The sequence below is a fragment of the Podarcis filfolensis genome, assembly GCF_964270895.1.
Source record: "Podarcis filfolensis genome assembly, chromosome: 10".
In the NCBI taxonomy this organism is placed as follows: domain Eukaryota; kingdom Metazoa; phylum Chordata; class Lepidosauria; order Squamata; family Lacertidae; genus Podarcis; species Podarcis filfolensis.
Window position 1 is genome coordinate 54,010,172 of NC_139612.1, and position 16,621 is coordinate 54,026,792.

The 16,621-nt window shown below is 45.2% G+C and overlaps 2 protein-coding genes across 2 annotated transcripts in view; one reads left to right on the plus strand and one right to left on the minus strand.

The window, feature by feature from the left end:
* The window catches only part of DENND11 (DENN domain containing 11), a gene marked incomplete at its 5' end in the record, with an annotated part of 21,362 nt that continues 4,741 nt past the window's right edge, over positions 1–16,621 (minus strand). The window contains 8 exons of the mRNA XM_083572380.1: positions 1–636; positions 1,164–1,232; positions 2,032–2,182; positions 3,872–4,003; positions 5,707–5,845; positions 6,854–7,001; positions 8,022–8,180; positions 9,167–9,266. Of these exons, the coding sequence (XP_083428506.1) occupies positions 441–636; positions 1,164–1,232; positions 2,032–2,182; positions 3,872–4,003; positions 5,707–5,845; positions 6,854–7,001; positions 8,022–8,180; positions 9,167–9,266 (1,094 nt within the window). The 3' untranslated portion in view covers positions 1–440. The remainder of the gene's footprint in view (positions 637–1,163; positions 1,233–2,031; positions 2,183–3,871; positions 4,004–5,706; positions 5,846–6,853; positions 7,002–8,021; positions 8,181–9,166; positions 9,267–16,621) is intronic.
* WEE2 (WEE2 oocyte meiosis inhibiting kinase) overlaps positions 13,774–16,621 on the plus strand; it is a gene marked incomplete at its 5' end in the record, with an annotated part of 27,720 nt that continues 24,872 nt past the window's right edge. Inside the window, one exon of the mRNA XM_083572350.1 lies at positions 13,774–13,831. Coding sequence (XP_083428476.1) covers positions 13,789–13,831 — 43 coding nt within the window. The remainder of the gene's footprint in view (positions 13,832–16,621) is intronic.

Genomic DNA, 16,621 nt, shown 5'->3' on the forward strand with positions numbered 1-16,621 from the left:
AAAAATCACATTGGTCCCAAAGAGAGTAAAGTGCTTTCCCCACCCACCCAAATTTAGGCTCTTACAACAGCTGGGTTGTTTAAGAGCAGGAAGGGAGGAAGGGAAGGAAGGAAGCAGACTATCAGTTTTACAGAACACAATGAGGGGCAGTGTGACTGCACAGTCTGTCCTGGAAGAGAGAAGCCACAACTTAAGTTATCTCCAAGAGCGATAATTAAAAGTGTGTAAGTGTGTGTGTGTGTGTGTGTGTGTGTGAGAATATAAATAACACTTTCTGTAGAGGGTTCTCATAAATAAAAGGCAATCCTTCACGATTCAAGCTGTGGTGAGTTCCCGCAACGCTGCCCTGGTGCTTCCAGTAGTCTTGGCAACAAGTGGCTGCCGTCCTCTCGCACTTGTTGTGTTCTCTGTCTCCTGCTCTGCTGCCGCCGCTCTCTGCTTTATGTACAACAAGGGTTATCAATGACCAGCATGACATCAATGCCATAGACTTCCAGTAGGTCCATGAGGAAGCTACGGTCGCCTTGGGGGTCCAAGCCCATTCCTCGGGCGTGGTCAGCTGTCAAGGTCTTGTCCTGGCTGGCTGACACCTCCATCAGCGTCTGGAATATCCGGTTGTTCTGCTCCATGAAGAACCTTCAGAGATAATGCGAAATGGAGATGTGTGAGAAGCCCAAAGCAGATCCAGCACCCCTCTTTGATATACTACGCCAGCCTTCTTTTCTCTTTGTTTTGGTTTAGATTTGTGGGGTTTTTTATTGCAATGTATTAGGAAAAGTTTTAATAAAATCTTACTTTTAACAAAATAACGGAAAAAATGAAAAAAGGAGAGATACGCAGACCTTCAGGCTCTATTTTTTACTAGGACTGCCAGAACCACCAACAGGAATGTACTGCAAAAACAGAACGAGAGGATTTTGAGACCCGGAATTTTGTTTTGAGTTCCAGAATTCCATAGGCCTTACAGTCCTCCCACCCACAGAAAAACAGTATGGCTTGGGGAAAACTGGGTGCTGCTGCCCTTTTGTTGCCACTATTGCCAAACAACTGGGAGCCCCAAACCATTGGTGATCTGCCACAAATCTACCATGTTTCACTACCAGTAAATCCTGTGCCAGCTACAGACCACCCCTGCTCTGAAAAATTCCACATGAACAACTCACAGGATAAAAAGGTCCTCTTCACAAGAACTGCAGTCTCCATCCACTTCCTGGGAGTACATCAGCATCTGTCTGAATGACAGAGAAACACAACTGTCACATCAAAACTGCTGCCTCTCAAATGACTCCTCTAGAGACTTCCAAAGGCAAATTCAAGTGATGCTATTGATCTACAAAGATCTGAAGAGCTTGAGAGCCTTGTATATCTAGGGGACCAACCATCTCTTTCCCTACATCCCAACTTGCCCCAAGATGACCAAGGCCACACAGCAGAAGTGGGGGACCTTAGACCCGGGTGCAAAATGCAGCCCTCTGGGCCTCTCTGCCTGGTGTTCAGGACTCTTCCAGCACCACACCCCCTATTCCCAGGCTACACCCCTCAGTGACCCTCCTCTGGACCCTCCTTGAGTACTGTTCTGTGGATGGAGGATGGAGATACGAGTGTGGGTATCTCTAGCTTTTACTGTACCAAGGTAAGAGTCACACCTGTGCCTCCACCCACTTTTACCTCTAGTTCATTACCTGCACGCTGCCCCCTGAAGATTGTGCATGAGGAAATTTGGCCCTCAAGCTGATGAAGGTTCTCCATCACTGAACTACAGCAAACAGATGAGTATTTGGTGGAAGTCTACAGCTAGGGAAGTCCAAGTTCAGGAAAGTACACTATTTAATTTTGACACTTGGTGTGTTTTTTTAATAATTAATTTTCACGTTCCTGGTCTTAAGACCAGTCATCTCAGAGACCTCCAAGGCCACACATATGCTCTGGGGTCCAGATGAAGGGCTCAGAAGTTGGGAAGAATCCGGAAACAATGCCCCCACACTCAAGCCATGGGGAGAATCCACCAGGGAAAGCTTCTGCTGCTGCTACCTCTGATCATTAAGCCTCCGGTACTTTTCTTTGTCGGCGCTGTTAATTTTCAGGAGCGGCTGCAGATGCTCATGGTGGGTCTTCACATTCTGGTTATCCACGTAGACGTCGTAGAGATCCCGCTTCTCCTCAAAGATTTTCTCCGTTGTGCCTGCCGGAAACAGAGGAAGAGAACGGGTTGGGCCCAGTCTACGTTAGTGAAATCAGTATTCATAACCATCAGTTTATTTGTATGCCACTCTGCCACAAAGCATCCCCACATGCAGCCACACACACAATGAAACAGCACAGTCTTAGAAAATGCTGCTCATGATCCCTTAGGTACCCACTGTTAAGGCAAGGCTCCACGAGGGGGCTGGAGGGTAGCAACACGAGAACAGGCCTTCTCTGCAGTGGCTCCCCGTTGTTGGAATGCTCCCCCCGGGAGGTTCAGCTGGAACCTTCATTATACAGTGGTACCTCAGGCTACAGACGCTTCAGGTTACAGACTCCGCTAACCCAGAAATAGTACCTCGGGTTAAGAACTTTGCTTCAGGATGAGAACAGAAATTGCACGGTGGCAGCGGGAGGCCCCATTAGCTAAAATGGTACCTCAGCTTAAGAACAGTTTCAGGTTAAGAACGGACCTCCAGAACGAATTAATAATAATAATAATAATAATAAATTTTATTTATATCCCGCCCTCCCCAGCCGAAGCCGGGCTCAGGGCGGCTAACAACAATCAAATAATCAAACAATCAAATAAACCAACATTCTAAAAATATTTCATTATAAAAATTAATTAAAATCAAGTTGATGGCAACCATTAAGCAAAACTCTGTGCAGGTTGCCAGAGGAGGGAGTCAGGCTGCGCCCTGACCAAAGGCCTGGTGGAACAACTCTGTCTTGCAGGCCCTGCGGAAAGATGTCAGGTCCCGCAGGGCCCTAGTCTCTTGTGACAGAGCGTTCTACCAGATTGGAGCCGCAGCCGAGAAGGCCCTGGCTCTAGTTGAGGCCAGCCTAACCTCTCTGAGGCCTGGGACCTTCAGGATGTTTTTATTTGCAGACCGTAGGTTTCTTTGTGGGGCATACCAGGAGAGGCGGTCCCGTAGGGTACCTCTTAACCCGAGGTACCACTGTACACCTTTAGGTGCCAGGGGAAAAGATTCCTCTTCAACCAAGCCTTTGGCTGATTGACATCGATTTTAAATGTGTTGTGGGAGGGGGGGATTCTTGGTTTGTTGTTGTTCTTACTTTTATTACAATTTTTGTATTTTAAATTTTGTAATTTTATGTTGTGAACTGCCCTGAGATCTATGGATGAAGAATACAGCATTAATTATTAATTAATTAATAATAATAATAATAATACTGTATGTAACAGTTTATTTTTTACTTCAGCCCAAACCCTTGCACAAGCAGAGCTGGAGAATTTCAGGGTGACAAAGCAAGCAAACAAACATGTGCCTATGGAAAAGGTGTGAGGAACCTTTTTCAGCCTCGGCTGCACTGCATCATGGGAAATCTTCTGGGGGCCACATTCCAATGGTTGGCAGGGCCAGAAGGAAAAGTGGGTGGAGCAATGGGTGTGGGTCTTACTACTGTTGTACAGCAGGCTACCTTTCAAGCCCACAAAAGCCAGAGGGTCCTATGCATGCACGCTCTTCTTTCCATCATTCATCCAGGCAAGCAAGACTCAATGTCACAGTTAAGGTGCCTGTTCCAGCCAGGCAAAGTGGTAGCGGAGGGTGCAGACCAGGGCCAGGAAGGGGCGTGGCCTCAGGAAGAGTACTGAGGGCTGGGCTAGAGGGGCCTGGAGGACTGTTCCCCCCACCCATTGCATGGGATGCTTCATACTTACAGGCCACATACGACACTTCCGTCTCCAGCATTTCAATGTCAGCCACGTTGACGTAAAAGAAAGGCTTGGACTCGGGAACAGTCCCACCGATTCCAGGCAAGGAGACATTGGCAAGGCAGCAGCAGCAATAAACTGCAGACAAGGGCAGAGAGAAGGCATGGCATTGTCTTCATCAAAATGCTACCCCATATCCCTGCTCCCTTGCCTTTCATAAAGATTCGCCGTTTCCTTTTTATTTATTTGTAACCCACTGGATTTTTGGTAGAAACTGTACATCTGGATTAAAACTTTGGGGTGTGTGTGTGTGTGTGTATAGACACACATACACATAAAGGTAAAGGTAAAGGGACCCCTGACCATTAGGTCCAGTCGTAGCTGACTCTGGGGTTGCGGCGCTCATCTCGCTTTACTGGCCGAGGGAGCCAGCGTACAGCTTCCGGGTCATGTGGCCAGCATGACTAAGTCACTTCTGGAGAACCAGAGCAGCGCACGGAAACACCATTTACCTTCCCGCCGAAGCGGTATCTATTTATCTACTTGCACTTGGACGTGCTTTCAAACTGCTAGGTGGGCAGGAGCAGGGACCGAGCAATGGGAACTCACCCCGTCGCAGGCATTCGAACCGCCGACCTTCTGATCGGCAAGTCCTAGGCTCTGTGGCGCCACCCGTGTCCATATATGTGTGTGTGTGTGTGTGTGTGTGTGTGATGGCATTTTGATGAGTACAATGTTGTGTGGATGCAAACCTTGCATGCAGAAGCAACACCAAGTCTGTAAACAAAGAGCCATGTGGAGGCACTCATCGTTTCTGAAACAGCTGCCCTCATGAGCAAGCAGGCACAAAAAAATCCAAATGCTATTTTTGTTTTATCATCAAATCTTTTCTTTTTTTTTAAAAAAAACTCCTGTTGGTTTTTCTTTATATGAAACAATTGATGAGTTATCAGTAAGAAGATCCTTTCCACAAGACACAGCGTACCAACTAAGATCAAGGACTCAGCTAAGATTTGTATGATGAATGAACAGCTCTACTTTCTCACCTACGGAGCACAGAACATGTGCTTGGTTCCCCCCCTGGCCATTATGCCCAAAACTCAGCCAAGAGGTGTCACAATAAGGCAGCAATCTTATACCCACTTACCTGGCAGTAAGTCCCACTGAACTCAATGTGACTTATTGCTGAGTAGGCAAAGGGTTGCGCTATAAAACACAGAAACGCCCTAACTAGGGTTAGGAGAGCTGGAGAAAAAATTCACATCGGGCAACCAATGGTTTCAGATAGCATATGAGTAGACAAGTCTAAAAAGCCCAGGACACAAATTTTCATGGCCCTCTAGCAGCTGTGGTGGCTCATTTACCAGTAGCAATGTATTTATTGTTAACTCTGGAATTATATATATACTCTGTTCTGACCAAACTAGCCTCTCTGGAGGCTTTTGCTCTGGGTAAATGAGTCAGCATAGCCTCTAGAAGGCGGTGGAAATTTGTGTCCTGGCCTACCATGTACTATCTGAAACCAGAGGGGTGAATAGGTTGTCAGATGTGACAACCTGCGGATTAGCATTCATATTATTTGAAATGCTGCCCCTGTTTTGTTCTGGCTGCAGGAATTTCTTTTCTCTCGCTGCATTTTGTGGTTTTGCGTTTGCTGTCTCAAACCAGCAGCAATTATCTCGTGTGGATTACGTTTTATTCACAGTTTCATACACCGCTTTGGAATCTGCTGGTGCAGGGCGTTTAGAAAGAAACATTTCAAGCAAACAAACAGCAGAGGGGAGAAACTTTCACCGTGCGCGATTTGATAACACGGACCACATCTCCCATTTTCTACGTACCTCTATAGCAGACCACCCCTACGGGAGGCGGGGAAAATATCAAAATGCGTTTCCGAAGCAAGGCGAACTTCCAGAGAGTCAGGATCTGCTCGCCAAAGAACTTAATGAACTGAGACATACAGCCTGCAGGGTGCGTGATCTGCAGCCAGATAAAAAAACAGAGCAGGGAGTTAGCAACGAAACAGATACAAGATGGCTCCCATTTTTGCTGCTGAGGTGATGACTGCTAAAAACAAACAACAGATCCGAGAAAGGGGAGAAGTACCCTGGAGCTTTGAATGTCCAGAAACTTCTATCCTTTCAGGCAAACAGAAGCAATGAACCACACAGCTCACTTTGCAACCTTGGGTCAACACCCTCTCTCTCAGCTTATCCTAACACACAAGGTTGTGAGGGTACATTGCGGAAGGTGGGGAAGATTCATGTACGTTGCCCTGAACTCTTTGGAGGAGGAGATGGAGGTGGATAAAAATGGAACAAACGAACAAATAAAAACACTTTTCTGTAGAGCACCTGCTCTACTCCTCGTTGTGAATTAGAGCAGTAAACTGGGTGATAGAGTGCACTGAATTTCCCAACTTTCCAAATTCCAAAATGAGAGCTGCTAAAAAGTTGTAACCTGACTTGGGAATTCAATATATTTTGGTTAAATTAATATAATTTGGTTTTGCTTGGTAAGTAAAATATGTGCAAAATTGCAGAGAAATCATTAAAAAATGATTGCCAAGTACTTATAGTTGTATATATTTATATTATTTATTTATTTATTTATTTATCTATCTATCTATCTATTTATTTATTTAGCAGTAAATGATATCTTCAGAAGGCAAAATTAAAATTATTTGGTTTTCCAAAAGCAGTTTATGTGCTTCTTCAACAAACATAAGACTTACCAAGCTAAATGTGCCCAGTCACAAACATAATGTCAGCTTTGAATTACTAACATCCAAAAACATTTTTAAAGGCCCCTCACAATGAAGAAATTTGCAAAAAATTAAGTTTCATGCCCTACTGTCACAGAATGCAAGAGGCCTCCAGAGATCCATCTTGGCCGCTAGCTAAAGCTACTTCGTGGCATCTGACCAGTGTGGATCATTGGCACGCTCTGCCTTCATGCGAAGCTCAATAACCGCAGCATATTTCTCACCTTCATCTCTGGGTACATGTATCTGTGGATGGAAGGCAGCCAGTGGACGGTTTGCTGGGAAACAAGAGTGCCAGCAGGGAGGACCCCTTTCTTGTCGTCATAAAACGCCTCCAGGTGAGAGTAATGCCCTGGCATCTCCAGCTGATGTCTGTAAGGCAAGCAGAAAAGCAAGTCACAAAGGGTAACCAGAGAACAACCCTCCGTTTACAAGCCAACGCTATCGGTTTTGCATCAGTGGCACCTGAGGGTCCCTCTTGCCAGTTCTGGCTCTTTGGTGGTCACATGATTCCTTTCCTATAAGAACACAGGAAGAACCTGCTGTTCTCACAGGGAGCAACCAGATGCCTATGGGAAGCCAAAAAGGCAGGACCTGAGTGAAACAGCAACCTCCCACATGGCTGCTGGTGCAGCACAGCTTCCATGCTTAAGCACCTGGTGGCCTAAACAGTAGCATCCAGCCTCCATGCATGCGTCTTTTCAGTGCCGTTATGTATTTCACTTACGAATTGCTTCCTACGAGGCACCTTGCGGTGGTTTGCAATGAAACAAGAGCGCGTTGCAAACAATCGCAAACATAAAAACAGTCAAAACGACTGCATTTATAAAAGCAAAAAAGGCATTGTACATAAAACCATTAAAACTACAATTACATATATATACAGTGGTACCGCAGGTTACATACGCTTCAGGTTACAGACTCCGCTAACACAGAAATCGTGCTTCAGGTTAAGAACTTTGCTTCAGGATGAGAACAGAAATCGTGCTCTGGCGGCGCGGCAGCAGCAGGAGGCCCCATTAGCTAAAGTGGTGCTTCAGGTTAAGAACAGTTTCAGGTTAAGAACGGACCTCCGGAACGAATTAAGTAGTTAACCCGAGGTACCACTGTAATTTGTTTCATGTTCAGTACATATACCAACAACATTCACTTGGGAGGCTTGTTAGAAAGAGAAGAATCTTCAACAAGTGCCTAAAAGACAACAGAGGTGGTCTGACTTCTACACGTCCCCGCTGGAAAATGACTTGGCAAAGTGGGTCATCCAAGTCACATCTGAAACCACCCCAGAAAAGCCACCACGGTATTCCAGCACGAACTAAACATTTCTCCCGAACCACTTTATGGTCCAGTAACAACCTCCCTCCCATGCTCCCTTTTTTTCTAATAACGTACCTGACCTGGTTCTCCAGGAAGTGCATGTATCTATATAGCAGGGTGTAGGAAGGAGAAAGAATCCCCACAGACTTCATCCGAGCGCCACGCTCTAACTCGCTCTCCACAGGCATGTTGGCGAAACAGGCCAAGCCAAAGCAAAGGCCTTTCCGGAAGTAACTGGAAAGGAAGATAGAATGGGAATAAATAGGCAAATTGGATTGGGGAAGGCATGCAGGGAAAGCAGGATGGAGACACGGTGCTTCCTGGATTGCAGGGGGTTCGACTAGATAACCCTCAGAGTTTCTCCCAAGTCTACAATTCTATGATTTTTCCAGATACGCATGTGTGTGCACTAAAGACGCACTGAATTTGGACACGAATCACATTTGCTTGCTTTCCAGAACAGCAGCTGGATTGGTCTGTTGTGCTACAAGAAAATAAATCCCTCTGCATAGTTCTCTGAGAGTTACTCCATGAAACCAAGTTGGCCTTACTTCAGAGTAGACCTGCCCAGGACTAGGAAATAATAATAATAATAATAATAATAATAATAATAATAATTATTATTATTATTATTATTTATACCCCGCCCTCCCCGGACAGAGCCGGGCTCAGGGCAGCTAACACCAGTAAAATTACAGTAAAAACATGCTTGGGGGGGGACACAATGTAAAATACAGGTTAAAATGCAATTTAAAATCCATCCTCATTTTAAAAGTAGCCCATAGATCAAAACCATAAGGGTTCTAATTTGAGAGCACCATGATGAGAGTCGAAGGAGGGCAGTCTTTATGCTGGGCTAGTTAATCCAGAACGTTTAGTCTCTGGGCTCTCCCCGTCATCAGCTCTGGCTCTGCTCACAACTAATGGGCTGCCTCCAACCAGGTGCTGGTGTGGGTATCTGTGCACAGAGCAAACCTTCCCTCCCCCCCCCCACAGACACCCAAAAGCCCTTGCAATATGCACTCAAACAGGAGAGTAAGGGCGGGGTATAAATTCAACAAATAAATGATTATATAACAAATATACCCTGTTAGTCTACAATGGTAATCGCCTCGTCCATTTCACCAGGGGCAGTCTGTGCCGTGTGCTTTCTGGACAATGAAAGGACACGCACAACTGAACAGGACAAGCAGGACCCTGGGGACGTTTTGTACACTCACATGAAATCCGACTGAACTTTATGGGACCCGCTGGCCATGGATTTGAACTCGACGCCTTCCAGGTCAATGTCTTGCGGCAAACACCACTCAACCATGTTACCTGTGGAGGAGAGGGGAGAACGCAGCATGAACACACACCTGGACACAAACACCAAGGCAATTGGCCCGAACGTATTATGCAGACAAGCCTACAACAGTCAAAGCCAGGTCACTAATTCTGCTAGCCGTGGGGAGGAAGAAGAGGCTACGAATGGCAAACTGCTCCTCAACTCAACAGTCCCACACCAACCTCTCAGATCCAAACAGAGTGGCTGGGGAAACCCAGCCAGACGGGCGGGGTATAAATAAATGATTATGATTATTATAGAGCAGAAAGAGACGGGAATCATGGCCACTCCATCAGCTCAGCTGAAAGAACAGTTTTTGCCTCCTTCCCTCCTTGAACAGTTTTCCATTGCTGCTTGTCTTTACAAGCACTCTGTAAATAAGATATAATGCCTGAGCTCGCTTTCACCCCCTCCTCCTGCCCAATCCCTTTTCCTCTTGTGTCGTGTCTTTTAGACTGCAAGTCTGGGCGCAGGAGCTGATTTAATAGAGATATTTGAAAGGCACTTTGGGAGCCCTTTGTCAGCTGAAAAGTGGGGTTAAAATGTTTATATAAGTCCATCTAGTGCAATAGTGTTATCTCTGACAGGCCAGAATTCTCAAGGGGCTGAAGCAAAGACAGACTTTTGACTTGATCCTTTTAAACTGGAGATGCCATGGATCTTCCACATGGAAAACCTGTCTCTGCTCAATCCTCTTGAGTTATAGTCCCTCCTTAAAATCTGTGCCTCTCCTGCGCCTTATCCCCTTTCCTTTTGGCCTTGTCCTTTTAGTTATCTTTACTGATTACACAGTTATCCAGCCCTTCATCGGAGGAGCTTGTGTCATCCTCACAACCCCCCAGTGAGGTAGGTTAGGCTGAGAAAATGATTCGGCCCAAGGTCACCCAGTGAGCTCCACGTCTGATGACAGGAGCCAGCCACCAGTAAATCACACTGAGCAAGTTGGAGTTGACTCTTTATTAGCAAAAAACAGGGTCTGCACAGGAGTGCCAGGCCTAATGAGAACAACAACTCATCTCTGGTCGGTCTTGCCCCCATGAAGCAGTTGAGGAGACTGCAGGCCCCTGCCTCCCCACAGCTGCCTAAGTCCCCTCTTCTTCAGGGTTTTCCCCATGCAATCTGAAACTGTGCCTGTGTGAAGCTAACTTCTCAACCCTTTCCATGCCTCTTTTGGTTCTGGGAGACCAAGGGGGAAGGGAGGGAGCTACTTGCAGCAGGAGAGGGAGACACCTGTGATTCCTCACCAGCTCTGGCTCTTGGCCTGCCTTATCTCCATCCTCTGCTTCTGCCTCTGATTCTGGACTGCTCTCTGTCACAGCCTCTTCCTGCTCACTAAGTCCTGTTACCTCTTCAGCCTCTGACACCTCCTCTTCCCAGTCTGCTCCCTCTTCTCCCTCTGCCCACTAATCGTCGTCCCACCACCACTCCCCAGGCTCTGAGTCTTCTTCCCTTGGGGTTCCCCAACTGTTGCCTCCCACCACTCCTCCGCATACAACCAGTCCATCACACCCGAGTTGGGATTTGAACCTAGGTCTCATGGTCATGATTTGACACTCTTAACCAGGCATAGGCAAACTCGGCCCTCCAGATGTTTTGGGACTACAACTCCCATCATCCCTGACTTCTGGTCCTGTTAGCTAGGGATGATGGGAGTTGTATTCCCAAAACATCCGGAGGGCTGAGTTTGCCTATGCTAGATCTTAACCATGGTATCAGACTGGCTTTCCACACCACACCACCGCCTGGGTGAACTTAGTCACAAGGATGACGTTGAACGAAGGTTGCCACTTATGAAACCTAGCTCCACCAAAAACACTGCATTTTTTTCTCCAAGAGAGACTGCGAAGGCTGATCCTCAAAATAGACGCTGCCACACTCAATACTTTTCAAGGTGAAACACGACCAGCATAGCAAAGGGGTGGGGAAAATACTTGAAAAGCACCCAATGCAACTGTTGTAAATTTTAGCTGATGATTGCAGGCTGTTTATCTCAGATGGGCAGAAATGACAAGCTTAGATTCTAGGCCCCCAAAAGTAACAGCTTTATTTTCCCTGTTCCAATCCTCTGCCCTAAAAAAACAACCACCCTGTATCCACTGGGATCCGTACACTGGAAAAGCTATCAAGCCCACAAAGATGTCCATAGCCTTGCTATTATGTCGTTGCCAATCGGGTTGTGTTTTATATAGAAATTTCTCATTGCATGCGCAAACATTGATCAATAAAATTATATTTAGCTGCTGAAATCAAGCGTTGCCTATCATGTTCCTTCAGGAGCCTGAGTAAGCCCTGGGCCTAGTTAAGCAATATTATTTGCTTCACGGAAAGAAAACCTTCATGCGTTCAGCCATCTTAACTTAGTAGGTAGCAGAAAATTATTATTACGGAAACCACATTCTCTTTCTCCCAAGAGCTGCCTGTTTAACATGCATCATTTTTCATTCTGGTACCTAACTACTTCACTTGAGCTGTGCCTCACCTCAAGCAAGCGGCCTCCTTCTCATTCCTCCTTTTACAACAAAATACACTGAAGAACATCTGATAATTCAGGGATGGGGAACCTGTGGTCTTCCAGACGCTACTGGAGTCCAACTCCCATCAGTCCCAGTCAGCATTGGCAAATAGGTCAGGAATAATGGGAGTTTATGGATGTATTTATTACTTTGATATCCCACGTTCTCCTTCAAGGAGCTCAAGGTGATGTTCGCCGTTCTCCCCACCCCCACAACAGTGTTAGAAATTAGCCAGGGGCCAGGCACGTTTTGCGACTGGCGCGGGTCCAGCTGCGACCAAGTTGAGATCTCTGGATGATAGGTTGGCAGCTGACATCTCCACCTGCCTGTTCCCCCCAACCTTTCTTAAGCAGGTGCTTATTTATTTGCATTTATATCTCACCTTTTTCTCCAAGGAGAATGTGGTTCACCCCCCTCCTCAGTTAATTCCTACAGCAACCCTGGTAAAGAGGCTGTGACTGGCCCAAGGTCACCCAGTGAGCCTCATGACTGAGTGGGGATTTGAACCCAGATCTCCCATGTCCTTGTCCGACAATCTAACCACTACACCACACTGTCTTCCTAGGGTACTTCTGCTATGCGGCAGCTCTATAAATTAAGTAGGTAAATAGATATGGGGAAGGCAAAATGTCACTTAGAGAAGGAACTGAAATATTTTCCTGGAAGCTTGAATTTTATTCTGGATTGGTTTATTTGATGTCTGAATGTGTTGTAAACTGCTTTGAGGTTTTTTGTTTAAAATATAAAGCAATATAGAAATGAAATGATTGATAATAAATAAATAAATATAATTCATTGCAAAACAGAGAGAGTTGCCTAGACTAGATCTAGGGATGGCAGGCTTGTTGGTTTTGAATATCTTATGTAGATTTATTTATTTTTCAATTTCGTTGTTCTGTATGGGACAATGACAATAAAGATTATCGTATCGTATCGTATTGACATTCCCTTGTAGTGACATTAATTAGTGTTTAAGGTGGCATTTGGGAATTAGCTTATATATCTGAGTTTGTAACATTGCTCTGCAAGGTAGGTTAGGCTGAGAGGCAACGAATGACCCAAGGTTCTCCAGTGAGCTTCCCTGACTCTGTCTCGCTGGGAGTTGCACCAGTTTTCCGAAAGCTTTGGAGATGAACAGCTGGGTGTGGGAAGCAGAGAGAAGAGCTTGTTTGCCAGGATGAAATGCTCAGCTGCCTGGAGCGTTATCTCACCTCCAAATTTGTGTTTGTCTTAAGCAGAACAAACACAAGGAACAGGATGGGGAGGTAGGAAGGAAGAATACTGACGCTAAACAGGGCTGTGGTGGCAACATGTTAAACCACTTAGCCGCATCTCTGCCTGCTATGGGTTCAAGTGCTGGCACTCTCATCCTTTCTGTTTAACTATAAATGAAAACCTGATCTTGATTAGAGGTGTGGCGGGGACGGGGATGAGAGACGAAGTGGTATAGTAAACTGTTCAAAACTGGTGCTTTAACTGCACCAGTTCGACAGATGAAGACAGCTAGATTTGGAACTAGGTGACCAAATGTATAAACCACTTATTCTCTTGTTTCAATTTGTATTCCTCCTCTCAACCCGAAGGCTCCCAAGGCGGTACACAACACAACATTAAAAGATGCATACCGACACCCCCACACAACACCCCAATAAACCAAAATAATAAAAACAGCAAAGAACCAAATTTACAGACAATCCAGCAGAAAGTCCAGTTCTCATAAATAGAATCAAGAGAACAAACAAGCAGCCTGTGCATTAAAGCCCAAGAAGTGCTGGGTACAGTAGACCTCTCTCCCCCCCCTGCCCCCCTCCCAAATCCTGAAAAATAGCGTGTCCAATGCTTGGGAAACATTTATCCCTTCCCTGCTCTCTCCCCCAGGCCCGGCAGGCTCACATGAAGTCACTCCTTTGTTTGTTCTTTGTCTTGCCCAACTGATTTGTATCTCTCCCCACCTACTCACCCAGACGCACATTTTTCTTGCCACGTCACCCATTTCACGCTCATGGAGCAAGGTGCTGAGGCAAGCCCTTGCCTGGTAGACGCAGGTAAGTTTGGCTAATGGCTCCTAACAGATGGTCAGCCTCCTCTGGGAAAGGCATTTTCTCACCAAGTCACACCAAGTGTGTGTGTGTGTGATATATAACATGCCAAGTAGGAAGACGTGTGCTGTGTCAAGCAAGCTCAGTGCTTTAATTAGAAGCCTCGTAAGTCATTAGTTTTGTTTGCTTTGAGGAGGACGCAGCTGTTTGAAACAAGAATGAGGGTGTTTGGGTTATTTTGGTCATTTGGGGGGGGGGACGGGATTACTGAACCCACACCCTCGCTCCCTCATTTGAACCCGGTTCATAAAAGCTAAATTATTAGAAATGCTCTTCTGGCAGTTTCCCCATCACCTTCACCGAGACAAGATAAGTAACCCTGGGACTGTTCTGACATAAAGCCAAAATATAGCTTGGACATCACATGAGTGGGCGTTAGGCCAGTATGTTTGCTCCCCTCACTCCCCTCATGTCTGGAGATAATCACGTCCTATTTGGGTTTCTTGCAAATCATAGTTTCCTGGTTTTTGTCCAAACAGGCAAACCATGGTTTCACACGCCTGCAAACCAGGATAGCCTTAAAAGAGAAAAGGGAGAGGAGGTTGGACGTGAGACTCCTCAGGACTCAAACTTGGGATGCGTCTGAAATAATCTATTGCCTTTGCGACAGAATAGGACTGCTCCTCAAAACAGGTTTTCACCCAAACCCTGAGTTCAGGAGTCACAAACTCAATGAAACAACAGTTGCTGGAAACCATAGGAGAGGAAAGTGCCCCCGTACTCAGGTAATGCTTGCAGGTTTCCCATAGGTATCTGGTTGGCTACTGTGAGAGTAGGATGCTGCATGGGCTCTGGCCTGATCCTGCAGGCTCTTACGTTCTTATTGCATGTTCAATGCCATATGTCAGCCAAGCAGTGCAACAATATACAGTGGTACCTCGGGTTAAGAACTTAATTCGTTCCAAAGGTCTGTTCTTAACCTGAAACTCTTCTTAACCGGAGAACAGAAATCGTGCTCTGGCAGCACAGCAGCAGCGGGAGGCCCCATTAGCTAAAGTGGTCTTCAGGTTAAGAACAGTTTCAGGTTACACCTGCACTATACATCTGAAGCCTTCTCATGCCCCTTTAAACAGTCTTGACCCTTGGTTTCCCACAAGTGGTATCATACCAATTTAAATGTAAAGTGCAGACGAGTTCCCAGTTAAACTTTTTCCCTTCCCTGTTTCAGCTTCTACTTCTCTCTTGCGTTCTGCGGAATGCACACACAACGATAAAGCCAAAACAACGGTATTTATAAAATGGAATGGCATGCGCATCACTGAGGAGATGCACCCATAAATTACTCCCACAACCAGGTTGGATTTGATTTAAATCACTAGTCAGTAAGACTTGATTTAAATCTTTTTTCTTTTCTTTTTTACAAAAAGACTCATTCTTGCTGGTATAATCTTAATATTTACAACCAGAGGAAGGTTTCGTTTTTGGAATAATACAGTTATATAAAAAATGACTGATTTGGTTATACTATTAGAAACACATAGAGAGATAATTACGAAATTGTTTTGAGGTTTAAGAAGTGAACTGTTTATATTTGGACAACTTTTCTGCTGTACTTTATTGAAAGGAGAAAATAATCATTTCCTTAATAACAATTTAAACAATTTAACTAACAATTTTAGTTCAGTTAAACCATTTATTTAACTAAAGCAATAACATTATAGCATATGTATCCATGTTTTTGTTTGTTTGTTTGTTTTAAAAAAGCTTAGATGGAGCTTTAGCACACATGAAAAACTTAAAACAAATCCTTATTTCCTGATGAATAGAGTTTGGACTATAATGTAACTTAAATAGAAAACTATCTTTAGAAAGATTTTTCCTTCCAAAGCATTTTATTTTAAAAATCCGATTTAAATCAAAAAAATCTGATTTAAATAAAAAGAACCCAATTATTATTATTATTTTTAATCATTTATTTTTATCCACCCTGCCCACAACCCTGGCACAAGTGCATTCCATACCGTACTCATAAGAGCTACGGACGCACTGACACTATGGGAAAAGAAAAACGTTTCCCACAACTAAACAAGGCAGTTTAAACAGCGGGAATTTGGGTATCACTGCAAGTTCTACGCTAAGGGAAGAGGTCTAGATCTTGGACAGAAGCACAATAGTCCCCTCCTACTGCAGTTCACCTGCAACTGGTATTTGTGCTGCCTCTGACACGTTCATACCGTACAGTTACACACTTTAAGCAGCCATGGCTTCCCTCGAATAATCCTAGGAGCTGTCGCTTGTGACGGGTGCTGAGAGATACTAGGGGACCCCTATCCCCCTGACAGAGTTGCAGAGTTCTCAGAGTTCTCTGCAAAGAAGGACTGAGTGCCAAACCACTCCGGGAAATGTTCGCTGCGAATGTGGCCACAGACATTGTGAATAGTAGCCGCTGGTGTTAACTGATAGCGCGTGTTTGCAGGGGATAAGGAAAGTCCTCCACAAAGTGACTAATTCTGACATCAGGAAGACTTTCAATTGAGCCCAAAAGCAGAACTTGAACAGCCCCAAGATTAGAACTGCAAATTTGTGGTCAGGGAAATAGCAGCGAGGCAATCCAGACTTTACTTCCTCCCATTCCTCAACATTCGCAAAGAACGTAACTGGTAAGGCGAAAGGGGAGGGGGAGAGAGAGTCTGTTGATGTTGTCATTCGCTTCCTTCCACAGAAGAAGAGGCAAAAGAACTTTGTCACATGAGGGGATGTGAGAAAACAGTGCATGGTGTTTCTATTTAAAACTGC